Raw genomic sequence first — 27,902 nt, forward strand, 5'->3', positions numbered from 1 at the left:
ATCCAAAATATATAAAGAACTCACAACTCAATAGAAAGCAAGCAAACAAACAAACAAACAAAAACAAAACCCCAAACATTTTGATTAAAAAATGGGCAGAGGATCTGAATAGACATTTTTCCAAAGAAGACATTCAGATGGTCAACAGGTACATGAAAAGATGCTCAACATCACTAATCATAAGGGAAAGACAAATCAAGACCAAAATGAGATATCACTGCACACCTGTTAGAATGACTATTATCAAAAGATAAGAGATAACAAGTGTTATATCTGAGGGGGAATGGTGGGCTTGTGACCTCGGTTTTCTTTTCATGTGTTTTTGATCCCTTGCGATTATGTATATTAAGCAGTACTCCTAATGGCAGTCATCTCCTTGCCCCTAAGAATACCATGTTCTATGAGCCACTTGTAGAAATCATAGTAGGTTAGCTGCTCTCTGGCTGTTGTTCCAAACTTGCTGCCCATTGCATTAATTATGCCCATTACCTCTGAAGTTTAAGTGCTGTCCCTGGCCTCTGGTTATTCCAGAATCTTGTCATCCACACTGATACTGTGAAGCCCACTTCTGTAACAGCATCTTTTACTGTCAGTCCTGGCCTACAGAGAATAGATTTTACTGACCTTTTAACAATGCGTGAAAGTCTCTCTCTTACCAGCATATTTCTTACCACCTTGGTTAATGGAGTATCTTCCAGGCCCTCCTGAGAGACATAGACAGTGATAAATTTTCCAGGTTTATAGAGGTCCATACCAACATTCCAACTTCTCTAAGCCTTTTGAGCCTTTACTCCACAGTTTGCCATAGCAGATCTGGCATCTTTACTGCCATTTGCTATGGGATCATTTGTTTTTTTCCAATCTTCAAGCACCATCTCAGTGGTATATTAGAAGTGTCATCCAGGACCCTTTTATAAGCAGGTGTTAATCCCTTATTTAGATTTATTTCTGCCTCCCTTGATCCAGTAGCCCCAGGAGATACTCCCAGGCCTATTTCCTAGTTCCTGCCAATAGAGGCTTGCCAAGTTCTGGAGCTCTCTTAGCATATTTTCTCTCTCTTCTCTTAGTAAGCCTGGTACTTCTTCAGTCAGGTTTGGCTGAGACTTGATCTTCACTGAGTGTTCAGTGGCCAGAAGGAGGTGGAGGCAGATTCTGAAAAGGTCAAGGATTGCCTTGAAAATAGAATTGCCAGATTTAGCAAATAAAAATGTAGGATAAGGAGATTAGGATACTAACTATTATTTATTGTTTATCTGAAATTCAAACTTAACTGGGCATCTTGCACTTTATCTAGCAACACTACCTGTAAAGCACAGCCTTACTCGAGACCTTTTTATAGCCTTTAAGCAGCAGAAGGGCTCTATCTTCCAACAAAGGAAAGTTGGTTATTTCTGTAGGTCCGAGGGTTCAGGTGATTCAAAGTTCTCATTAATCCTCAGCCTGATCTTCAGCTGTGCCTCCTCTCTGGTTGCAGGAAATGAGTGTCTCTTTAAATGCCCTGAAGAGACTCTGGCTCATTCACTGCTTAAAGTTGCTGATTAGTAGAGCTGAGCCTGTGATTTTCTCTCTGCAAAGAATCAGTAGTGATTACTGAGAGCTATCAGATTCCACAGTCCTTCCATACAGTTACAACTAATTGCTCCTGTACCTTTCAATTGCCTTAGAGAGCAGTTCCTAAATTTTGTCAGGACAACGGAATCACCTAGGGGCTTCTAAAAACACCAGCACCTGTGTACTACCCCTAGCAATTGTGATGTAATTACTCTTAGGTGTGAATTCCTCTGAGTTTAGAAATTTTTAAGAAATTTCCAGGTAACTTTCACGCTAGTGTTAGGTAGCTAGTCAGACATAAGCGACAGGGGGAACAAAGGAATAGGGCCCCAGCCCAGAGACTGCCCAAAGAACACTCTACTGATAGGTAGAGAATCCCTCCTATGTCTCTGAGACAAAGGAAAGGAGGGTCATAATCTTAGCTGGCCTAATCTGGCTACAGATACCTGTGCAGAAGGTACTACCCTAGTTTGCCCACAATTAAGCTTCACTATAATACTATGTTTATGCCTGGAAGGTCATAATCTAATTATAACAGACTGAATTCTGGGTACTCACATGTGCCCCAGGCAAAGAGCTATATAGCAATCATGTGTCAATCAAAACAACCTCACTTGCCAATCACCTAAGAATGCCTTTGGACCACCCATCGCAGCGCTAAATATAACTCAGGCCTCTGCCTCCCCTCGGGTTACAGCTTATGTATTTTTATTTCCCCGTGGTTAGCCAGTTTTAGGCTTGACCCATCTTCTATCTCACAATGTGTTTTTAATAAATGAATATTTCTCATATTCACTGAATTGAAATCCATTTCCTCATCAGTGATATGGACCTAGAAGTGTGTGTTACCAGAATTCCGATCGCCGCAACAGTAATGCTAGGATATTGTACCAGTTAGTACATCCCCTTGTATCTCTATTCCACTATAGCTCACTACAGGTAGATCTTAAGTAATCCACTACCCCAACATCCAGGCAGTATTAAAAACCTAGTCCTCATTGTTATCCAACTAGTGTGTAGTCCAACTATAAAATCTCACCCTTAGTTTTTACTTCCTAGGACCCTTCCTGGTGTCGACTGTCTTGGGTAGTGTTCCCTAGAAGCAGAGCTGAAGACAGACTCTTATCGAGGTGACCTGCCAGGAATACCGTCAAGAAAAGAGAGTGAGGAAGTTAGGAATAGGGCAGGAATAAAGACTGGCAAGGATGTGGTCTAGCTGGAGACTAAATGAAGACTCCAATTCCATGTGGAATTCTAGAACACAAATTATACTGCAGCATTAGCCCATTTCGAGGCAACAAGATCAACCTTTCGTACCCCTACATCAGTTAATTATTGGATGAGGCCTACTCTCAGAGGGGGTGCCAGAGGCCTGGATTGTAGCTTCTTAGCAAGGGCCAGGATTAGGGTGAAGTGAACAGGGTAGAATTTGAGAGCTGCCAAAAAACTCAGTAACCAATTTTAATGCAGTATTTTAAATAAGTCAAAATTAATCTAAAAATCATGATAAAATCAAAATTTAAATAAAGATTTAATTAGGAGATGAAGTTCCTGTTTGACTAAGGGCAAGTCTCAGAGAGGGGGCAGGCATGGATTATCATCAGTCAACATTCACAGCATCTGGGGAATGGGCACATTGGCCAGGTAAAGGGAAACTGGGTGTGGCACCAACGGCAACCATTATACCACCACCTTTCCCCGATTCCACGTACTTAGATTTAGACTGACTCTACTCCTTTAGGATTTTGGGGAGCAAACAGGGGAGAACAATACTTGGTCCTGTTAAAAGCCCAATGTGCATTTTCTCAAAAATATTTTTGCTGGAGCTAACAGAGAAAACGTTCTGGACGACATAAGCTGGAGCTGCTTATGGCCATCTTTGCCAGCTGTGTTGAAGAAATCTGACTGTAATAAGAAAGGAGATAAACATGCCAAGAAAATCTAAGCCAATAAAAAAGCTAGAGAAAGAGAATGGCCTGAAAATATTGATTTTGACTTTGGACTCAGCTAGGCCAAGACTTTTCTGTTTTATGATATATCAATTAGGAATATTTTTGTTGTATAGAATGAAAAGTCTGAACTGAGGAATAAAACCAACTTGAGGAATGAAAAAGGAGTAGGAAGAGTAAAGGACAGGGAGACAGAGAAATAAGTAATTTATTGGCTCACATAACTGAAGAACCCAGGAGTACATTTGTTTCAGGGGTGGCTGATGGGACCTGCCTGATATCACCAGGATTGATCTTTTGGATCTGCTTTCTTAGGACTGGCTCTATCTTTGGGTTAAGCATGAATCAGACAATAAGCTGAGTGACAGATATAATAGTTTCCTCAAAATCAACTTACTCTTTTTTGATAATAGTTCTATGATTCTTGAATCAAATATTCATGCCTGGATTCTCTCTTTCTTTAGGATAAATTATTTCCAAGTGCCACCAGTTCTTCTCCCATTAGTTCTCTCCTCGTGATCACTTATACCAGGGTATTAGTGTAGGTCAATTTAGGTTCACATTGTACCTCCCCATCCTGTCCCAATACAACAAAATACTGGATCACGCTTCTGCTGTCTTCATAATTTTTAAAATTTTCTCCAAATTCTCCTATCCTTACTTTATTACAGTTCTCCTTTCTCTTCTTAAATGAGTTCTTAACAAGTTCTTCTACAAGAGGATACGAACTTTTTTTCTTTTTCCCAAGATAGTATATATAAGCTCTTTAACATATTGCTGACACATGGTGTGCTCAATAAACAGCAATAATGATGATGATGATGATGATGATGCAGCATCACTCCCTTACATAGTTTTGGGAAATTTTGCCAATTATTTCTAATGCTTAACACCCTGATACAAGATTTTCTTCATGATTTACCCATATTTTTTGTTGCAAATAAACCATTTTTAGTAAGTTCTGAATATAAGCAATTACTCAGGGAGAATGAAAATTCTTAAAATTCTCATTAATCTGCCATCTTGTTTTTTTTTTTTTTTGTCTTGCTACAGTATTTTTTTTTTTTTTCCATCCAAGACTATTTAAACCCTGAGGACATTCACACATGTTAATATGCATGGCTGCTTTGGACACAGGAACAAATTTATTTTTAACATTGTAAAAAAGCATTCCTTTTCTTTCTTTTTAAATTGATAGTGAGAGTCTCAAACTGAGACTCTAAGAAAGTTCAACAAATAAATTGAAAACCAGAGGAAAAATTAGTAAATCGGTAAAAAAGAAAAGCATAAAAGGATGGATTTGATTATTCGAGTTGGCTTTTCATTTCTTTTCTTTTCTTTTTTTTTTCTTTTTAACGAAAGGGACTTGATGTTTTCCCATCAAGTGTACATAGCTCAACTGTTTTTACAAAGGTGGTGAGGTCTGATGCCTGAAGGCAAATACTTGATATGTGCAGTTAAAAAGTGGCAGGTAGACTGGTGGAAACAGCATATAACTAGTTTGTGCTACCAGTCAGCACAGTAAGCATAACCTGGCATGTGTTAAGCTTTCGTTATATGCTCTGGGTTGCGAATATGAATTTAAGAAATAGTTTTAATATTTGGTAGTCAGTGATGTAGAAGTAGAGAGTCCTTGCTTCCTGCTCTGTGTCTTTGGTCTCTCTTATCTGAAATTAACCTTTTCCCTAACCCCATGCTGGGTCTATGATATAGAAAAAGATCTTTTTGCCTTGGTGACTAAATCAAAGACAGTGATGTATACCATTTTCAGCCTGCTAGCTATGCCTTGACCATGTAGACTTTCCATCTTCATATTTTAGGATTTCTTTTCTTTCGCTCTAATTGAGCACAGAGAACTCCTGTAGTCATCTTTCCTAAAGAAACTCTCTTAAGTTTCCCTTTCCTGTCATTTGGGTCTGCTTCTGTGGTGAACTCCATTAGCCCCTGCCTCTGGTCTGATGAACTTCAGTACCAGGACCCAGTCTGGAAATGTCAGGAGGCTTCTTCTATTTCAACTTCTTAGAAATGCCATACTTGAAGAGGCCAATTTTGCCAGTTTCCTAACTGGTTTTCCTGCCTCCAATTTACACCCCCCAGTCTCCACAAACTATCCTCTGCATGACTACCATCTAAGAGGTCTCTCAAACCTTTGACTGGTAGCACTTGGCTCTTGAGAGATCCACTTTTTATCTCAGCCTGACTACTTAGAATTTCATGTTATATTTAGTAAGGACAGAGCTCTCTGCTACCTTGACAGGGAAGTAGATATTGAATGTCTGGAAATAATCTTGACAAAGGGAAAATAAGGAAGGTCTTTGAAAGATGGTTTGGCCTCAGACAGTAAGATGGAAAAGTCTCATGTGCATAAGGTGCTTGCATAAATCATCTCAGTCCCTTGGTTGAAATGCTGAGAGAGAAAGACTTCTTCAAGTGATGCCGATGTAGGAAGAGTTGTAGAAGTATCTTCAGCTTTCATTAGAGTGTGGAGGGACTTCTGGGATGAATGCTACATGACAGAATCCACACCCACCCCTAATACTCCATGATGGCTTCCTGTTCCCATTCTCTCACTACTAATGCTTCCTCACCACCCTAACACCACCCTGCTATAACAAACTACACAATTGCATGTTTGCTGGGGCTCTTTTTGTCTCCCTTCCTCTTCTCTCCTCTCCTCAACTGTATAATCCTTATGTCTTTTGGATTTCCCTTGGTCTCATGAGGTATGTAGGCATTATTAACCCTATTTTAAACATCAGGAAACCGAGACTCCGAGAGATTAAGTAATTTGCCCAAGGTCACGTGCCAACTATAGCAGTGTCAGGTCTGTATGACACAAAGTCCATGCTCTTGCTGAATTATACTCTGTTGACACCCACTTCCCAACTCTTTCAGCTAACAAGATGAGTAGAGGGCTGAAGATTGGGGAACCTGAGTTCTAATCATGGCTATCTTCTCTCTGCTCTCATTTGACATCTAAAATGGATGCTCTCTACATTTCTTTCATTTCTAATAGACTGTTAGCACAGTTTAGTAACTTTTTACTCTGTACTCTATATATTTAGAGAACCCATGAGTTCACATATTTTAATCTCAGAATCAATGATATACAATCAGATTATGGGAAGAGAAGCCATTTTCCCATATGCTGTGAGTAGTATGAAGAGCCCAGATGAAGAGTTACTCTCTGAAATAAGTTCACGTATACTTTAAAAAGGTATCTTTTCATAATAAAAACACTTAAAAAGTACTGAGCACTCTAATCTTTGTCAAGTTATACTCGTTTATATAAAAATACTTTATTGTCCTTGTGTATATATGAATGGGGAACAATATGATCGATGCCAGGATGAGGAAGGCTAGGGTACTTAGTTTTCTCTGAAAACATTTTTTGTAGACAGCCTTGACCCAAGACACAGCATCTATAGTTCCCCTAATTCCGTGATTCTTATTTAGACTCTACAGGTATAGGGCCCTACAAATATCAAGATGTATTTCCTTTTCTTTGGCCACTAAAAAAATTTATTAATTACTGTAATTGAAAGTGCAGATTAATAGGAAATAATTTGAGAAGTGGGAAATCTTATGTACTTCCTCACAAAATGTGAAAACTACTGATTGTGATCTCTTCTCTGTCTCTTTCATTGTCATGCCTTTTATCCTTAATACTGCTCGCAGGAAAATACTTTCTTAAGAAATGTATAAGGAACAGAGATAACTGCCTACATAATTGAAACGTTTAGTTACATGCTGTCAAACTTAAGGTGCATCAAGTTTCAGAAATGTTGCCATGAATGGACATTTTTCCTGCTCTATTCTACTTTAACCTTGCCACCACCCCACTATCTCTGTGAGTCTTTGCTTTCTGTTTCCCATCTCTCCAGACCCTGCTTCCCTATTCCTGTGGGACCCAGCCTCCATAAGTTCCCCATGAGGGACAAGGATTGTTTGGCTCTTTTAGAGCTCCTTTAAGCTCTAAAAGTATACTATTTCATAAAATGAGAGGTTTTACTTTAGTCAATAAGGATGTCTACTAAAATTGAAGGATAGATACAGGGTATACCTCTACCTCCTGTGAAGGATCATGTATTCTGTTAATCCTGCTTCCTATTGGATGGGAAGAGATAGTCTGGTATGAAATCTGTGAAATAATGGGTTCCAAAGGCTGAGATGGGTGGGTGGGTGATTATCCCGGATGGCCAGAGGCAACATTTTTTAGGGAGGGCATCCAAGTCATACTTAGAGTGGGAATGTAAAGTTATAAACTGAAAAGAGGAGCTGATTGTCAGGTTTAAGGGGTGTAGCAAGGACAGGATACAATTGGGTGGTTGAAAGCCAGGACTGTTGGGGAGAAGCTCGCATGTAAAGCATGAAATTGCCCAGACCAAGGAATTTAGGTCTAAGGATATGCCCAACAGAATAACACTTGCTTATTCAATAGCTTGAAGTTCCCCTGGAGAAACTTGGAGCTGCTCTATAAACTGGCCAATAAACAATCATGGTGCTTGGTGGGGAAAGAAAGTGTTGGAACAAGAATGAATTATTGCTGGAATGGGTGTTCTTGGATTATAAAGATATGGTGTCATCTGTGTGTAGTCTGGGCAGTGGTGAGGTATGTGGACCAACAGAGGTAACGGGATTTGAACTGGGCTTTAATGATGAACAAGACTCCAATAAGAAGAAGGAGATATGGAGAAGCCCCAGGTACTGACAGGATTAGTAACCAAGTGAGGGTAAAGATTTAGGAGAAAGATGAAGACCAAAATAAAGAATACTGGGTAGAAGCAGTTAGAGCTGAGCTGTCCTTTCAACTCCATACCATTGGGCAATTTCCCTCTCTCACCCTGGTAGAAGTCTGGAGTCTTGTTCTCTGAAGAGGGTAAAACAGAAAGTGTTTGAATTGAGAGACATCTCACACATCTGAGGATGGAATTTCCATACTGAAAACACATGGATCAAGTAAATTTATATATACTTGATAAAGACTGCAGCAACCCCACCACTACCACACACACACACACACACACACACACACACTTCTTCTCTCACCTGGCTCCCAAAATGCTGATAGTCAGACTTCTCCCTTCCAGGTAAAATGTTGCAAAACTACCATTCCTCCACCCCAAAAGACCTAAAGATAGTTTCCCAAGAAAGGCCTGCCCATATCCCTTTATAGTAAAGCTAAATTTAGCAAGTTCATTCATAGACTCAAATCCTCCAAACAAATTTTTAGTTCCTTATTCTTAATTATGAATAGACAATCAAGGATTGTTAGACATCTGAGGAAGTCTCACACATAGATGGTATAGACCAAAGCAAATAAACAAAAAGAAAAAGCTTGGAGGATACAGAGACAATGCAAGGAAAATAAAACTTAAATAACTTATTATTAATATCTTTAGAGAGTTAAGAGATGATATTGCTACCATTAAGATAGTTAGTAAAAAAAAATTGGAGAACAAAAAAGAACTCTTGGAAATTAAAATATGATAGCAGAAATTCAAAAACACAACAGAAAGTTTGGAAAATTAAGTTGAGGAAGTCTTTAAGAAATAGAAAAAAATGACATAAAGATGGAAAAGAGGACAGAAAGATAAGAAATCAGGAAGATAAGCTTAGGAGATCCAACATTGAAATCCAATGTCCTAGAATGAGAGATTAGAGAAATAGAGTGAAAAAAAATAATCAATGAAATAATTCAAGAAAATTTCTTTTGAGTGAAAAATGTAAGTTTCCAGATAGAAAAGGCAATTTCAATGCTAATCACAGTGGATGAATAGGCACTTTATTATAAAACTAATGAACAATGAAGATAAAGAAAAGATTATAAAAGCTTCCAAATAAAAAAAATAAGGAGTCAGAATATTTATAGATATCTCGAGAGCAACACTGGAAGCTGGAGAAAATGGAAATAATTTCTAACCCAAAATTCCATATCGAGCAAAATAATCAATTAAATAAGAGAGATAAAGACATTTTCAGATACACAAAATCTCATTAAATTTACTTCTCACATATTTTTTTTTCCTCAGAAAGCTACTGATGGATATGTACAACTAAAGTGAGAGAATATGTTAAGAAAGACAAATATATGAAATGCAAGAAACAGGAGATCCACTTAAGGGTGACTATTATCCCCCAGACCTAGGACATAACTTGTTCAGATTGGAGCATGTTTAAAAGTTTGTGTGTAAGGGCAGCAATGTATTTTTCCTCCTTGAGTGAACAGGTAACCATGGTGAAAACCAATGGAACCTCACTTTTCTTATAAGATCCACATTGGTATATGGATGAGAATGAAAACTGATATAATAAAGAAATATGTTTGTAACATGATGAATTACAATAAAAACTGGTGTTTCTTTTAATGATTTTAGCAAGAGTTTAGGTTTAGGTTGTTTAGGTTGCTTAAGTGTAGAATAAAACCAAATCTGCTTGAATAAGGAGATTATATATATTATATATTGATATTATATAATGTATAAAATAAGTATATTATATAGTATATAATATAAATAAAGTAAATATATATTTATATGTACATGTATGTATAAGTATATATACACTATACACACACACATATAGGCATAGTGTGTCTATGGAAAGATACATAAACAGCTGGAGACTGGAATTGCCTCTTTGTGCTTAAGAAAAAGAAATGTGAGGGAGACTTTCTTTTCACTACTTGCCTCCTTGTTCCTTTTGATGTTTTGGACAGAATTCAGGGTAAGAGATAGTAGACTGGGGTCAGTTGGGTGGTGATTGCCATGTTCATGGAATGAGAAAACAAGGGCCTGACTGAGAAATGAAGAGGTGGATGCTAAAGCTGGAGGGATTCGTGCCTGGCCAGGTGATGACCAAGTGTGGCAGTACGGTGGAGGTGGGTAGTGGGTGTTGAGGGAAAGATCAGAAGGCAGTAGTCAGAGATGACTGTGCTTTCTAGCGTGGGTTAACAAATGTGAGGGCACTGGGTAAAGGAAACTGGCTTCAGAATGGCAGAAAAGAAGGTGGATTACAAAAGAATAATAAGTGGTAGGGGCAGAAGGGGAAGACTTGGAGGTAGCAATTATAATTCACTTTCCTTCTTCCCAAAAACTCATTTTCACTGGTCAGATTAAGTACCTTATCATCCACAGCTTCTGGCCTTATAAGACAATGGAATGGCTTGTGGAAAACTCAGTAATGGGTCCTCTGGAGGCACCACCTTGGCGGGCTAAAGCAGTGTAGTGTAAGATGTGATATAGGCACTCAATCTGCCACCAACCCAAATGCTGTCTCTCCTATGGCCAGAAAGCATGAGGCTGGGAAATAAGGGAGTTGAAGGGGTGATGCTTCGCAAAATTTTCCCCAGCACTCCACTTACTAAGTTAGCAACCTTGGGAAAATTGCTTTGATCTCTCTGCGCCTATTTCCTCATCAGCAAAATGATCATTATATTCTAATATCGACATCACAGGGTCTTTATGAGGATTAAATGGGTTACTGAATTTAAAGATATAGGAGTCCCTGGTACAAGATAAACGCCAGTAATGTTAGTACTATCATTGAATCTAATGACCTCCTTCAACCTTCCTTGGCTTTTTTTTTTTTTTTTTTTCTCCAGACATGGAACACATAAGGTCTGGAGAATTTCATATACAAAGGAGGGATGTTTTAACCAGAGGACATATTAATGCCTCATTCAATCTTTAAACAAATAGTTTTTAGGTAGTCTTTTAGGTGCCTGAAATCCATTGGTGAAGAAGTTAGACATATCCTAGACAATTTTCTGTTTTTCCAGAATTTTTCTGCATTTATTTATCTATTTTTAATTGAGATATGATTTACATATAACATTAATTTTAGGTTTATGAGATAATTACTTGATATAAACATATACTGTGAAATGATTCCACAATAAGTTTAGGTAATGTCCATCACTACATATAGTTACAAATTATTTTTTCTTGTGATGAGAACTTTTGAGATCTACTCTCTTAGCAATTTACAAATATATAATATAGTTCTGTGAATTTATTTTGTAATCAAGATATTTTAAGGAGTACTTTTATATTAGCCTTTGTTCAGTGTATATATAAGCACATGATTTAAAAATTACACAATATAAAAGGTTACGAACTGAAAAAAAGGTATTCTTTCCTTAACTCTAAAGTTTCCATTCGTTCTCAGAAATAACCCCTCTTATATGATCTTTTATGTCTCATTACTAAGATAAACATATAGAATTATATTAGCCTCCCCCCCCCCCACACACACACCTTTTTCATACAGTGGTTAGGGGAAAGGGAAGAGGAGAGGGTTTGGGATGAGTCAAAGGCTTCCAGCAAGGGTGACAAGAGAATGGGGCTACCACAGAGACGTAAAGAAGGAAGTACAGTAGGAAGACAGAGAGTAACATTGGACTATAAGGGTTGAGTAGGATTGCTGAAGTAGAAGCAGAAAATGTAGACTTTTAAATCAATTTAATAAAAATTTACTGAGAACTATTCCATATAAAACGTTAGGAAGTAACAAGAGGCTTAGAGTCTAAAGAAGGCAGGGGCAGGGCGGAGCACGTAAATGGTAATAATACAAGGACAAGTTTGGCTAGCACAGCTGTCTGCAACCTTCTAGGGTTTACAGAACTATTTCTGTAGCTTGGGCCTCCCAAAGTTTTCTCTAGGGTGGGACTGAGGCTGTTGCATCCTTTAGTGATGCTGCTTTAGAGCCAGGATCTCTTAATTCATTTCTACTGGGCTAGTACATTTCTCTCCTGAGCCCAGTTTTCCTGTTTTTTGAGAATGACATGTATAGACAGTCCCCAGACACAAGTTCACTAGCACTGTTCCAGGCCAGCAGATATTTCCTTAGGGCATTTGTGGGCTAAATCAGCCTCTGCATGATTTGCATCCTGTTCTTTCAAATTTCACTCCAGCTCTTGGTCTCTCAGCCATTAGTTGAAAGAGTCCTAAGCCTCCTTCCATTCATCCCTTTATCAAGATGATAGCTCTTTCTCTCAAGTTTTGCTTCCAGCCAGGTGAAACATCACAACAACTTAGGTATCATCAAACCCCTCACAAAGCGTTCAGGAAACTACTGTTTGTCTTAAGTCCATTTGAACAAATCGTCCATCTGTTGTTTGCCCCAAGGATTGTTGAAGAACTAGACAGACTGAACATTTATGGGCATCTCTATTGGTCAAGATCGTTTTTACTCTCTTTTGAGTATTGTTATCTCTCTATTGGTTCTTGCATAGTCGCCCCAGGCCATCATCTTAGTTCATCTTTTTCAAGAAAAGAAGTAGAGTTCACGATGCATAGTACTCTCCTGCTTTATCCAGTGTTCTCTGCTAAGGCTTATTGATAGCTTGCTGGGAATGTGGATCCTTCTCAATATTAGCCATAGCCCATATAGAAATGGCTACAGGATTCAGAGCTGGTTCCATCTCCGTTTTTCCTAGTTTCTCAAATTTTCAGTTTGTCTTCTCATTGTTGTAAGCACTCTAGGCCACTGCTTTCCTCACTGACCCTCACAGAAGGACGAGAACTCTTAGAAGAGAGTGGACTTTTCTTAGAGCATAGTAATTACATTATCACAGTACACATTTCTTTATATTTGAAACTGTTAATATTAACACTATAAAGCAATAAAGTATGTAGCTTCCACTCAGACTGAAGAGGTAGGTGTTCAGTCACAGGTATACCTCAGAATTCAGGGTAGATAACAGCCACTATTCCAGGAAATAGGAGTTTTACAGAAAACATAATTTGTAAAATTAAGAAAAGAGGCCAAATCTGAAACAGGAAGTGTTAGTGCTAAACAATATTTCTGAGCCAGGAGCCAATTAGGTGGCTTGGCCAACAAGCTCTGAAATGAAAGGAAGCAGTTAAAATCTGCTTCTGGCCTAGGTTGCCGAGCTTGAATTATATGGAGACAATTTCACTTAGAGGAAGTTCTGGAGGCCCCAGATTTATTAATGATAATTTCTTGTCTCCTAGAAAGGATTAAGAGATGATAAGAAGGCCAGCCAAAAACTTGAAAAGGGAGGTGTATAAAAAATAGATAGTCAGCTGGACTTTACTCTTTAGTTAAAAATGTGTAGCACTCTTTTTCACCTGAGGCTGTCGTCGAAGTGTTAACATCACACTGGACTTTGTCAAATCTTTCAGATGCACGATTTTCTACTCTGGAAAAATAAAAAAAAAGAATTAGGTGAGATTTCACGATAGAGCCATTTTTCTTTCTAGATTTCAACAAGGACAGAATATAGGGGGTCATTGCAGTAGTAATAAGTGGGAACGAACTATTAAAGAGAGAGGCGAAGTGTCATTCAGGCTTCCTTCAATAACTACTCTTTTTGTTTTTTGTTTTTTGGTCTAGGTCTGCCCCTGCCCTATGCTAAGTCCCTGCTTCCTTTTTCTGCAGGCATTTCTGGATCATTCTGAACCACTTCTGAACTGAGTCTGATGGGGCAGGCAAGATCTCAGCTCCCAGGCTCATTATCTAGGAATCCTAGACTTACAGTGGCTGGTGTATCCAGAAAAGTGCTGGACACCCCGGGGGCTATGCGCTCTGGGGTCATGACCGTGTCTTTGTGACCAGGCTCTTCACTGAGGGTTGCTTTGACCCCATGACCATGTAGCCAAAGCTTTGATATTCTTGATAAGCCCAGTTTCTCAGGGGGGATAGAGTTACAGATAATCTGATTGCATCGTTTCGAAAGGTCTAATCACCAGGAATCTTCATGCATACACTCATTCTTTCAACAAATATTTATTGAGCACCTACTGTATTCCAGGCACTGTGCTGGCAGCACAATAATGAAATTAATTGATATGTTCCCTGCCCCTATAGAGTTTAGTTTAGTCTATAAAGTTTAATAAGATAATTACACAAATATGTAAGTATACTTGGTGTGATAAAGGAAAAGGACAGGGATTTACATGGCAGTATAATAAGCAGATATAATCTAGTTTCGGAAAGATTTTTAAGAGACTGCTGCTTGAGCTAGCGTCTGAAGAATGAGGTGAACAAGTGGCAGAAGAATATTCCAAGCAGAGGGCACAGCAGATGCAAAGGCACAGAGGTTAGAGGGAATATGTTATCACTCATGTATTCATTTATTCATTCCATACGTGGACACCCACTACTCCAGGCACTGTACTAAGTACTGAGTTACTATGGTGAACGAGATGTAGCCCATTTGCACCAGTGGTATTAATTTTTTACTTGACAGTGACTGAGCTTGCCATGCCCATTGAACACTGTATATTGGACATGCTGCCATCCACGTACCACTAGGACACATTTTCCTCTACGTCCTAATTAGCACTACTTTCCTTTCCCTCTCCATTAGTTCATTTTGCTGAGGTCTCAGCATGCCTCTGACATAAGCCTATTCAAGTTACAGAACCTTTGGGAATTGGACCTTTCAACAATGTTGTAGGGTCAGGACTTACCTTTCTTTGCCCTGTTCACTCTCTCTCTCCTCCATGTTGTTGGCTTCTGAAAAAAACCAAAACCACCTCAGAAAATGTATTGCCCATTGATACTAAAAGAGGGAAAGTTTGAAGAGCCTCCAAAGAACTAGGACTCAGAGAGAAATCGTTGTGGCCTTATATGTGGAATAGATGGCAACTTGCAATTTCAGGGGGACTGAGAAGGAACACCTTGCATCCAAAAAGTAAATGCTGTTCTTTGTTCTCTGTGCCCTAAGTTTTAATGTTGGGTATAGGTTTTTCATTTAGAGCTCTAGTCTTTGCTGAAATAAAAATAATACTAAGAGGGATAATACATTTTGATTTTAGCAATTATTTAGTGCTCAGTAAAGAATTTCCAATCTTTTCCTGAAAGTAAGGCTTAGTACGAAAAGGAAATCTGAAAGACGTTGACACCGAAATGAGTTAGCCAGTTGGCACTACCAAATACTACACCAATCTTGCATGGACGGACTCAAGTGGGAAATCTCTAGCTGGCTAGATCTCCGAAAAGCCTGAGTTGCTACTGGTATGAACTTGCTACTGATGCAACTTGGGGTGTAAATTTTTGTAGGTTGACTACTGTGACAGTGCTAGTGCCCCATTCAGAGCCTTACAGCAGGTTTTGTTAACCTGGGTGTCCATAGAGGAATTTAGGGACAACAGAAATCCCCTCAACAACATCCCTAATGGTTTTGAACACTTCTTATCATTGGCTGTGTGTGTGTGTGTGTGTGTGTGTGTGTGTATGTGTATGTAAAGATAGTCAGCTTTATTGCGCACGCGATATGTCTGTGCTATTAAAATTCATCCATGTCGTGGTTTGTTACTAGTACTCCATTCCTTTCTATGGCTCAGCAGTATTTCATTGTATGAATATACTACCACTTTTTAATTCATTCCCCAACTGATAAAAATTCAGGATGTCAGGTTTGCAGTATTATATGAAGAAGGTTTCTATGGACATTTGTGTGTATGCCTTTGAGTAGATATATGGTTTTTATTTCTCATGGGTAAATATCTCGGATTGCTAGGCTGTATAGCAACGCATGAGAATTTCATTTGCTTCACATCCTCTCCAGAACTTGGTTCTTATTAGTCCTTTTAATTTTAGCCATGTTAGTGACTGTGTAGTGATATCTCATTATAGTTTTAATTTGTACATCCCTAATGACTACTGATGTTGTGACTGTGTACCTATGCTTACTGGCCATGTATATATATATCTTCTTCTAAGTATCTGTTCAAATCTTTTTCTCCCTGCCTTTTGTTAAATAGATTGTCTTCTTATTACTGAGTAGTAATATATATTCCAAAGATAGACATTTCTGTAACATTTTCTCCTAGCCTGCAGCTTGACTTTTCATTTTCTTAACAAAGTGAAAGGCAAACATTTTTAATTTTGATGAATTTCAGTTTATTGATTTTATATTTTTACGACATGTGGTTTGTGCTTACTGTGTCTTATCTAAGATTTGGCTAAGGTATAGTTACAGGGATTTTCTGTTTTTGTTTTTGTCTCTTTTTCAAAAGTCTTTTAATTTTAGCTCTTATATTTAGATATATAATCCACTTCTAGCTATTTTTTGGATGTGTAGGTTCATATTTTTCCAGGTGACTATCTAATCGTCCCAACACCATCTACTGAAAAGATTATTCTTTATGCCTGGAATTACCTTGGCAAAATCAGTTGACCATGTGAGTTTATTTTTTGACTCTCTATTTTGTTGCATTGATTGATATGTCTGTGCTTTCAGCAATATCATGCTGCTTTGTTACAATAGCTATATAGTAAATCTTGAAATAAAGTAGTATAAATCCTCCATCTTCTTTTTCAGAATTGTTTTGTAAATTGTAGGTCTTTTGCATTTCCACATAACTTTTAGAATTAGCTTTTTAATTTCCACTAAACAGCCTGCCAGGGTTTTGATTGGTATTGCATTAAATCCATAAAGCAATTTGGGGAGAACTGATATCTTAATATTTAGTTCATGAACATGGCATATTTCTCTATTTATTTAAGTCACTTTAATTTTTGTTGAATAGTAACGTGTTTTAATTTCAGTATACAAGCCTTATACTTGTTTTTAAAAAATTTATTCTCAAGTCTTTAATATTATTTGATACTACTTTAAATATGATACAAATCATATTTAAATTTTTCAGTATCCAATTGTCATCAGTATATAGACATACAATTCCTTTTGATTTTGTATATTGACCTTGTATCTTGTTACTTTGCTATACTCAATTAGTTCTAATAGCTTTTAATGGATTCCTTAAGCTTTTCTACAAACATGATCATGTTAACTGCCACAAAAAAATAAAATAAAATTAAATTAAATAAAATAAAATAAAATAAAATAAAAGAGAAAGAGAGGGTTTTGCTTTTTCCTTTTCAATATGTATGCCCTTTATTTATTTTTTTTCTAGACTTGTTGCTGGCTAGGATCTCCAGTATGATGTTGAGCAAAAATAGTGAGTGACATTCTAGCTTTATTCCTGATCCTAGGTGGAAAGCAATCAGTCTTTTATCATTAAATATGATGCTAATTGAAGAATTTTGGTAGATGTTCTTTGTCACGTTGAGAAGGTGCCTTTGTATTTCTACTTTTATAAGAATTTTTCTTTCTTTTTTAAAATTATGAATGGGTATCAATTTTGCCAAATGCTTTTCCTGTATGCATTGATATGATTACATGAGTTTTTCTTTTAGTCTGTCAACATGGTGAATTTTAATGTTTGGTTTATATATGTTGAACCTATTTTGTAGTTCTAGAATAAACCCCACTTTATCATGATGATCATACTTTTAATATATTGCTAGATTTTAGTTGCTAATTTTGCTAAGGATTGTTCATAAGAGATGTGTGTAGCTTTCCTTTTTTGTAATGCTTTTCTAGTTTTGGTATCAGGGCTCCCCCTACCTTCAGAGCAGCCTGGGCACTGACTCCAGGCATAAGTTTGAAGCAATCATAGGGCTCACCTCACCTTTTCTCTTTGGGACTACAGTTTTCTGCAGCCTGTTGTTCAATGTCTGGAAATAGTTATGGTTCGTCTGATCTTAGTTGTTTATGGGCGAAGGATATTCCTGTAGCAGTTAATTCTTCATGTGAGGGAGGAGATATAACAGTGCTATATCTTCCACATAATTTTAAAAGAGCTTTAATTGTTAGAAAAGTCTCTTATTTCCTTATACCTTCTTATAACCTTCACCCATTGAGATGCCCTTTGGAGCCACAGTTAAATATGATTTTTGTACCTTATAGCAGCTCTTCAGGTATTTGAAGGCAGTGTCCTCCTCAAGGTTTTTTTTTTCTGGCTAAGCTTCCTTGGTTACTTGAGCTATTTCCTATTTGACTGAGCTTCCAGACACAAAAAAATCTGGTTAGGTTCTATTTTTATGAAAGTTCTTAAAAATAATGGTGCTTACAGCTGAATAGAGTATTTCAGATGTCTATAGACCAATGCAGAATAATTAAATTATTCTTTTATACCCATGACAAAACCATCACCAATTCAAAAAAAAAAAAAAAAAAAAAAACCTTGGATTTTAAAATGAAAACACAGATTCTAAATTTTTGGACCTGATTACAAGAATTTTGAAGGGCAGATGTGATGATATCACCAACTTTTAGTTTTTAAGCCCTGCGAAGGTTTCTTTTTAAATGGTGATAAAAACGGTTTATTTTGCAAAAGACATTTGCCCTTTAAAAAATCATTCCTGAAAGAGCTGAGACTCTTTCAGATTTGGTGGAGGGAGGCAAGTTATAAAAACTATTGGTTGCTAGGACACTATTACATATGGGTTTCAGTCACACAGACCCAAATGAGGAAGTAAAACTTCAGGAGGAGCTATTTTAGCCTTTCTCCCCAATGAGTAAACTAATAAAGTAGCTTCTGAATGGGAAAAGACAGTAATTCAAGGTTACAATTTCTTATGCCTTATCTGCCTTATTTTGAAAAAAAAATTAAATAAAAGAGAAGAGAGATTAGAAACTAACTAGAATAATCATGGCATTTCCCTTTTATTAACAGCTTAAAATGTGTGGTTGAAGCAAAAAAAAAAAAAAAAAACCCACTGTAATTACTGAACAAACACTGGAAAGAACTTTTGACTCTAAGTTAGTTTGAGGACCCTGAAGAAAGGATTAATATTGGATTAGGAGGAAGCTCCATTTTTGAAGAAGTTTCTACTTGTTATCAGTAAGTTTGTGTTTCTGTGGATGGATTATGACTGCTTTCATGTCTGTCTGTTGGCAGAATTTAGTTCCTGTGGTTGTAAGGACTGAGATCCCCATTTTCTTGCTCTCAGCTGAGGACTATTCTTAGCTTCTAGAGGCTGCCCATATTTTTTGGCTTGTGGCCCCTTCCTCCATCCTCAAAGCCTACAATGGTAGTTTGAGCCTATCTCAAGCTTTGGATCTCTTCTCCTTCTTTCTCATCCTCTAAACAAGCTGGAAAAGGTTCTCTGACTCATGCGATTAGATTTGGCCCACCTGGATAATCATATATGTAAAGCCCCTTTGTCATGTAAGATAACATATTATAGTTTCTAGGGTATAGGAACCGGACATATTATTGGGAGCATTATTCTGTTTATCATATAGCCAATGCCAGAGGTATCCACAAAGCAAATGCAGACATTGCTAAAGTTATAGAACCCAAATTTACAAACATCTCATATCTACATTTCATAATTTCTTGGCACATCTCTCTTCCTCAAAACTCTTTTCTTTGACCAAACTCCCTGGCACAGGTGATGGTCTGACCAAACAACTTTTTCCTACCAGTATTCTTTATCACATTGTTGAAGGGGGGTCATATATGTGTTGTGCTCTCTGTTGTCTTCTGCCTTTTACCACTCACAGCTCAATCTGACAATCTCACATGCACACATATAGCTTCTTAAACTCCCTTGCAACTTCTCTCACGTGTAAACACACATCCTCCTCTTTAGCGCCCTTATCTAGTCTCCTGGATTTTTCTAATTGGCTCTTGGGGGAAGAAACACATTCCTCTCCTTTCTCCATCCCTTTTTCTTTCTTTTTTTCTTTCTTTCTTTTTTTCTTTTTTTTTTGTAATCTAATCATTTCAATGTGAAAACAAATTTAAGAGACTGCTTATTCCTAAGCCGAAGGTTGCTTCTGCACATTTAGCCAGTTTTAACAATGATAAGATTGAAAGAAAGACAAGCTCAAAATGTTCACCTTGAAAAGACAAACCTGGACAAGTATGGTATATCCCAATATCTGATCCTATGTTCCAAAGTTTACACTTTTGTATCAAACAAATCTCTCAGTACACCCCCTATTTAGCAGTTTGAATTGCTTTGCCATATGCTTTGTGTTAATTTATTGAACTTGGATAATCACTCCCCAATATCCTGTTTTTAAATACAGCAAAATGAAATAAATGAGTGATAATGTTATCCGTTTTCTAGATCGATCTTAAAATTAGTACACTGAAATTTTAAATAAGATGCCGACCAGAAGCATTACTCATCTAGTACTTTTTACCATAAGTGAGTAAGGAGATAATCTTAATTATTAACACCACCTAAACTTCTACTGGAGGCAATTACTGAGATAAAGTTCAATCTTATCTTACAGCATCACCTAAAACAGCCCAAACCACATATAAGCATGGGATTATTATAAAGTCAGGAATCGCCTTACCCCCCTTTAAACACATGCCACTTTTATAACAGAAGTGGGGAGGCTGATGAATGCAGTTCTGTTCACAATAGTAAAACTGTGGGAACAACCCAAGTGTCCAACAATATGGAGTTGGTTAAATAAATTGAGGTGTATCTACATAATGTAATATCTTGCGGCCATTTAAAATGATGCTGTAGAAGAATATTTAACGATATTGACTATTTTCATTCTATATTTTGTACAAAAGTTAAAAAATACATGCTATTATCCAAATGGTAAAAAATAGTCCTTATGATATTATTTTATTTATATAGTAAATAACAGATTTATACATAAAAAATTTGGAAGATACATACTAAAGTGTTGTCATCATAATAATTTTTTCTTACTAGTGGAAGTATAAGTGATTTTTTACTTTCAGTATATTTGTTAATGGGTAATACCTCCTAATCAACAAAAGTTAATATTATTTTTAAAAGTCTGTGGGAGAACAATTCATCTAACTTCTCAGGAAACAGACTTTTAAAAGGCGAAAGATATATACGATCTAAAGAAAAGCAGGAGCATGAAACCTAGACTTTTAGAGATGAGAAGGCAAATGTTATGGTTATCTAATGCTACCCTTCTCACCTCCCTACTTGAAATCTACTGGGTCCATAATTACTAACATTTATCCATGTCTTCGCCCTTTACTTCATTGAATTCTTACAGTAACCTAATGAAGTGAGGTAGGTAAAGCAAGGAATAATGCGCTTTGTCTGGAAGCCGGCAGTGTATTTGTAAACCTCAGGTTAGAAATGTTGCCTTTTCCTAGAAATCCAGAGCCACGTTATCAGTTGCTGAGTCCCATCTATGGGGGTCCAGAAGGGAAACCTGTTCCTCCAACCACCTGTTTTTGTTGTTGTTGTTGTTGTTTTTTGCCAGTCTGAGCTGGGCAAACAAGCTCCAGAATGCCGCTGATAAAGAAGTAGCTACAAAGTGGCGCTCTGCAGAGGGGACAAGCACTGACTCACCACATTCACGAGAGGGGCCAGGCTGCTTCCTCTTCCTTTTCATTAGTATTAGAAAGACCACCCCACACACAAAGATAAACAGTAGAAGTAAGGCCACAGTCAGGACACGGTCTGGGGCAGGCGGTGGTAGCATAGGTGGCTTTGCATCTAGAAATGACCACAGGTTTTCAATCAGCCAGGAAGGTTGATTATAAAAGGTTAATAATTACCACTGTTCTATTATTTACATGCCAGCATCTCCCCAGGGCTCTACTGCTGGAGGAAGCTGAAATCCACAAAATGAGGCCACAGAAGGTCTCTGTTTTAGGATCTTCAGCAACTAACCAAGAACCAAGCCAGTGCCTCTGGCCAAATCCCTGGACCAAGCTCCCTTCCCTTCCCGGAGGCTGGGATGATAATTACTATGATCCAGAAGAGGGTCCACCTGGCCCTAGGTTCTGGAATCTGGAGAAAGTACCTGTGTTGAGGCTCTGAATGTATAGTCATCTTTGTGATACCCTGCTTTCTCGGCCCTATATGTAATCAGGCCCCAGGTCCTAAAGTTTCCTTTGTAATAATTCCTCCATCCACTATCATCTTTAGATCAGGCTCCAGATACCTTGTACCTGGACAAATATAGCAGCTTCCTCATAGGTGTCCTACCTCCAGGTTGTTTTTTGTTTGTTAGTTTTTTCTATTGAGGACACAACAGAGTTCCTCAAGCATGGGTTTCAGCTTGTCTCACCTACTAGAAAAACCTTACTATCTCTTAATGCCCTCAGGAATCAGAGTCAGAATCAGCTCCTGGAAGGTCAGGAGCTGCACGGAGACTCCTGAGTTTCTAGAAAGCTGAAAAATGGGCTTTGGGGGAGGAAATCTTAGAACTGAGTGGTCTACTTTATAGACATTTCTAGGAACAGTTCTGGTAATTAATCAGGAAAATAGGACCAGTTGACCTCCCATTAGCTTAGCTGTAGTTTGTGGATCCAATCCCCATTCTTGGGGCATTAAAATGAGGAATTCTTGGCACTGTAGGCCTTATTCATCACTTTCTGAGTCTGTCCTAGTTTATTCCACTTGAGTCCATTTAGCATTCCCAATAAAGGTGGTGGAGGGGGTTATATTTGTTAAAATGAAAACTACTATCTTTTGACACCCAAAAAAGTTCCTGGACTCAGGGTCTAACCCAACTTTGATCAAGCCATAGAATAAGGGCACAGAGAGGCAAGTCCCATCTTCTTGAGGCAGCTATAGCTGAAACTTTTCTGAAGATGGTGGTAGCTAGGAAGGTTTGGGCAGTTGTTGAGAAACAGCAGAAAGGTGAAGTTATAGTGGTAGCAAGTACCTATTCAATTGTAGACTGTGGGAGCAATAGCAGAAGGCCCAGAGCATATTATATGTGGTGATGTTGGTGGCTCTAAAAAGGTGCTGAACTTCAGAGAGAAGCCTCTTATCATACCAAGAAGCTACAGTAGAAGCAACCCGGGAAGGCTGGGAGGCCTCACCATTTACTGGACTCTCAGAGGTGGAGGTGTCTGAGTGGAGGAAATTAGTACCAGGAGAGGGGATTGGCCCACTGGTAAAGTTTGCTGGTAGGTATTGGCCCCAGGGGCTGTACATAAGGATGGGTCCATAGACCAAGTCATGATTAACAATGAGACATCAAGAGACAGGATGCAGCAACACCAGAGGATAGAGCAAAGAGTTGGAAGGATGACTTAGGAGGGGACGAAGCAAGAGGCCAGCAAGGCAAGCATGAGGCAAGTACGTGGGGAGAGGGGTAAGGATCAGAACAAGCAATGATGGGGGCAGTGTGGGGGCAGAGAGCCTTTATTCCAGGTACGAATCTTGCAGTTACTGCACCTCAAAAGTGGGGTTTCAAATACAGATGCATTCCCTCAAGGACAAAGCTGCAACTTTAAAATGGCAGGCTCCTATTAGATGACACTGCTTAGTTTCAGCCCTTTTCTATAGCTGGACTGGTCTCCATACTACTTTGACAACATATCACGAGATTTCTGCTTCTGAGTCTTTCCTTGACACAAAGGTGCTAAAGCCCACCACTACCACCTGTGCCCATGTTGGATACTGCTAATCAATAGTGGTCCTCTCACTTTCTAAACCTGGAGGCTATCTCAGAGTTTTTCTTCCCATTGAGGGAGCCACCATATGTCTAAGTACTTGTCATCTCTTCACCACACTTATTAAGCCAATTATTTCTTTTGCGTTATGAGATTCTATCTCTTTTAGGAAAACTTTCCTGACTCTCAAAGAACTTGCTTATGTCTGATTGCCTACAAAACTGATTTTCTGTCACTCTTGTTTTTAAATTTAGTCACATATTTCCATGGGATATAATTTAGATTCCGATCCAGTCTTTTTAAAATCCAATTTTCAAGTATGTACCTCATGGAGTTCTAATTCTATTGGAAGGTCCTCAAGGACAGAGAGAAGGTCTTATACCTTTTAGTTTTCACCTCTGTACCAACAATGTCTAGAATGGCTCTGTAATCATAATAAGAGCTGTATGTATGTATACATGGTGTGTGTGTGTGTGTGTGTGTGTGTGTGTGTGTGTGTGTGTGTTAAAAAATGGAAGAATTTTAGTTTGGATAAATCCTGCATTTTCTGACCTAAACTTCAGAATCTTCTATCCAAAGGTAGCCCAAAAGACCATTTCAGTTACAGGGCTTAAGAACATGTTTCCTCAAATGCGGCATAGGTTCATAGCCTCCTGGACCCTGTGGCACTCAGATGAAGCAGGAGCCCTCTGACTGAGTCCTTACTAAGAGTAAAAAAAAAAAAAAAAGAAAAAAAAAAAGAGCTCAGTTGGAAGTTTCTTGGCAATCAGGGAACATTGGATAATCTGCCATAACCATTTGTGTATAATACCTGATAAAATAAATAGTCTTGGGAAGCAGCTTTACCTATATTGTAAGGTTGAGAGACAAGCTGTATCTTTGTTGACTCAGGCTGCAGGACACAGAAGATGCTCACATTTCTTTTAGGAGACACTGAAATAGACAAGCTGATAGAAACGTTGTACAGGTCTGTGAAATTATTTTGAAATATATTCATGACAACATCGTACTCGGTAGTTGAATTCTCAGTTTTTAGCACAAAAGACATCTTCTTAGGTTTCGGGTAACCTTGTATAGATGAGCAGGTCAAATTTATGGTGTCAGAATTTTCTGTTCTATTAGAAATTATCATTATTTCAGGTCGACTGAAGTTAGCTGAAAACAGAATAGAGATACAAAAAAAGTCAGTGTTCATTTAGATGTATCCGGAAGAGAAAAGCAAATAGCTAGGTACCTGATCTGGGTACTTTCTAGGGGCACACCTGGGATCCCATGGTGAAAGCCACATAAGGAACTTGCATTTATTTTTTAGTAATGGAGTTTGGGGCCATGCGTACTTCCTGTACACAAACCAAAGGGATGCTCTCTGAGCGATAGAAGGGCTGAAACTGAGTCACCAAAGATTTAAAATGAGGCCACTGTTTTAGGGAATGAAGTCTTTGGAAGGAGAAGTGGTCTAACTTTAGGATCCATGTGTCCCATGTGGTACCTTCCAGCTCACCAGACCAAGAGAACAGAAAGGGATTGAGACCAAAGTTCCACCAGGAACTAACAGAGTTCATGGTACTGGCATGCTTGGGGTCATATCTTCCAGAAACCCATGTAGGATGATAGTAAATGGGTGGGTGGGCATTTTGGATTTAGAAATTCAGAATACTGGTGTTGGGCCCAACTGTCAAGGTGTTTTCACGATATATACTATTGGGCAAACCCAGCCATTTTTAGGATGCCTTGTTTGTCATCCAGATTTTTGTGGCTATTGAAGATCACTGACACCTAGTCCCTTCTGCCAGCCATATCATTGCTCTCCTTCTATAGTTACAAGGTTGTTTACAGGTTCTACACACTAATATATAATTTAGTATATGGTGTCTGAAACTTCAGTGATTTTCATGCCATCTTTACAAGTTTTGCTATATCAACACACTACCAAAGCATTCTGCTTATACTCTGTGTAGTCTGTAGAAGGTGGAATGCCATGGTGCTGCCTATTGTAGCAGTAGCAACATCTGTGAAAGGACAGATTACATGAGTCAGTCAAAATGTTTCTAATACACATTGAACTAAATATAAAACTGTTAAAATAAAACAAAACTGACTGTGTTCCACGTAAAACACACCGTATTCCTCTATAGTACCTGGCCATACTTTGAAAACATTGATTTAGCACTCGGTTAAATGCTCCAAATGCAGCCTAGTTTGAGTCACAGGGAGCTTAAAGAGAGCAACTCCTCACTCTATTCCTATTTTTGCCTCTGCTTTACTCTGTGGTTTCAGAAACTCTGTGATGTTAACCTGCCTTTTTCGTTTTCATCAACAATTAATCTGGATCTAGTAATCCTACACCAGGGTATCGACCCTAGAGAAATGAAAATTTATGTTCATACAAAGACTGGTACCTGAATGTTTAGAAAAGCTTGATTTATAATAGCTTCAAACTGAAAACAACCCAATGTCTTTTCATGGGCTGAGTGGATAAACAATAGAATGCTACTGGGCAATCAGAAGAAACAGACTTTTGATTCACGCAACAACTTGAATGTATCTCAAAGGCATTATGTTGAATAAAATAAGCCTGTCATAAAGGTTACATGCTTACTGGCTCCATTTACACATTCTCAAAAAAGCAAGCTTATGGAATGCAAAACAGAGGTTATGGGTGTGGCGAGGGTATGATTATAAAGAGATAGCATGAGGAAATGTTTTTAGGCTGTTGGAAATGTTTTATATCTTGTTTAGAGTGGTAGTTACAAAATCCATACATAAGTTAAAGTATAGAACTTTACATCAAAATAAAAATAATTAATTTTATTGTATAATTTAAAAAAAAACCTGTGGTGACATTTAGGCTTTTAAAAACCTAGAGAAACAGAGGAGCTGGTATGCCAGTTTTTGTACCATGTGCATTGGGTTATTTCCCTCTTGTCAACTGGGGTCATGCTTGGGCAGCAAACAACTCATGGGCAATCTCTGGGAGGTTGAAGGGAAAACCCAAATTAGTTAGCTGTTACCATTCCTGGGAGCTCCAGGCAAAGATTCAGTGGGTAAGAAATCTTGGACCAAGGAGAAATGAATGTAAAAGAGATTCGAGGCCTATCTGGTTATATAAACAGTAATGGCCAAATTATTCATGGTTTTTACATAGCCACATTACCTTTATTCAGTTAACTCTATTTTATCCCCAAAGCAGATTCTTACTGAACTTTCAGAAGCAAGCTATAGAAAGTACAAAGGAATTTCAGTTCCTTACTCCTGCATTACGTTCACATGGACTTCCCAGAAATGGCTGTCCTCTGCCTTTTTCTACAAGTTTCCCCCTCCCCCACCAACATTTCACTGCTCCTTGCAGTCTCATCTAGAAGGCCAGGGATGTGAACACAACATACCAAGCACTGACAGGTCAGAACTCATTTGGTGGATGGAAACAAGTCCTTGGGGCCTTTTGCGGTGGATGAAACACTGATACGTGCCCGTGTCCTTGATCTGAACATTGTGGAGTCGCAGGGCCCAGTTGTCCTGGTCGAAGCTTGTGCGGCCCTTATACTTGGGGTGAACATTTTGAGGGTTCTCTTTGCCTTTGAATAGCTCGTACAGAACCAGCTTATCCTGGTTCTGCCAAAATACTACCAGCTCATCAAGGCTTATGTTTTGAGAGTTTGTAAAGTGGCATGGAAGGTCTCCAGTCTCATTGAAATATGCCTGACTTTTCATGGAAGCAGCACCTAAAAAAAAAAAAAAAAAAAAAGGTGGAGATTGGAGATGAAGAAACAGGAGGGAATAAAAACAACTCTATTTCTCTTTATATAATACCCAGATGCTACCTTGTCAGTAATAAGATTAAAGAAACACATATTGAGCTCTGGGACTGCGTGTACATCTTGGCATCTGTAAAATGGAACTTTGTTCTCACTCTACTGCTAATTAAATGTCTGTGGCTTTGTGAGCATGTAACTGCTATGAGGCTCAGTTTCCTCATCTCTTTAATGGAGGGGTGAACTAAATGTTCTATCGATTTTTCAGGTACTATGTTTCTGTGAATTTAAACCTACAACCAGCAGTTGGACAACTCGTCTGTTATGTTCCTTTAAACTAAATTTTGATTCTTTTCGCTGTAGCTATTACAGGCCTCATTACTTCTATACCATCACCAAAAGCTTTCCCTTACTCTCCCTAATCCCTATTCCTTGGCCTGCTATGGTGAAAAGATTTCTGA

At 38.2% G+C, this 27,902-nt stretch overlaps 1 protein-coding gene across 6 annotated transcripts in view; it reads right to left on the reverse strand.

Annotated features, from left to right (window-relative positions):
• Positions 1–27,902, reverse strand: part of CD86 (CD86 molecule) — a 67,283-nt gene that overhangs the window by 8,218 nt on the left and 31,163 nt on the right. For 4 of the 6 annotated variants that reach the window (XM_036219252.1, XM_016120007.2, XM_016119998.2 and 1 more), the window contains exons 3-7: positions 27,076–27,411; positions 24,536–24,844; positions 21,630–21,776; positions 14,939–14,984; positions 13,595–13,665 (exon numbers count right to left, since the gene is read on the reverse strand). In XM_036219252.1, the coding sequence (XP_036075145.1) occupies positions 13,595–13,665; positions 14,939–14,984; positions 21,630–21,776; positions 24,536–24,844; positions 27,076–27,411 (909 nt within the window). Of the gene's footprint in view, positions 1–11,945; positions 13,028–13,594; positions 13,666–14,938; positions 14,985–21,629; positions 21,777–24,535; positions 24,845–27,075; positions 27,412–27,902 lie in introns of those variants that run through there. The other 2 variants (XM_016120025.2, XM_016120035.2) reach the window with 2 other exon arrangements.

This window comes from Rousettus aegyptiacus, unplaced genomic scaffold (genome assembly GCF_014176215.1).
Source record: "Rousettus aegyptiacus isolate mRouAeg1 unplaced genomic scaffold, mRouAeg1.p scaffold_m13_p_4, whole genome shotgun sequence".
NCBI classification, from domain to species: domain Eukaryota; kingdom Metazoa; phylum Chordata; class Mammalia; order Chiroptera; family Pteropodidae; genus Rousettus; species Rousettus aegyptiacus.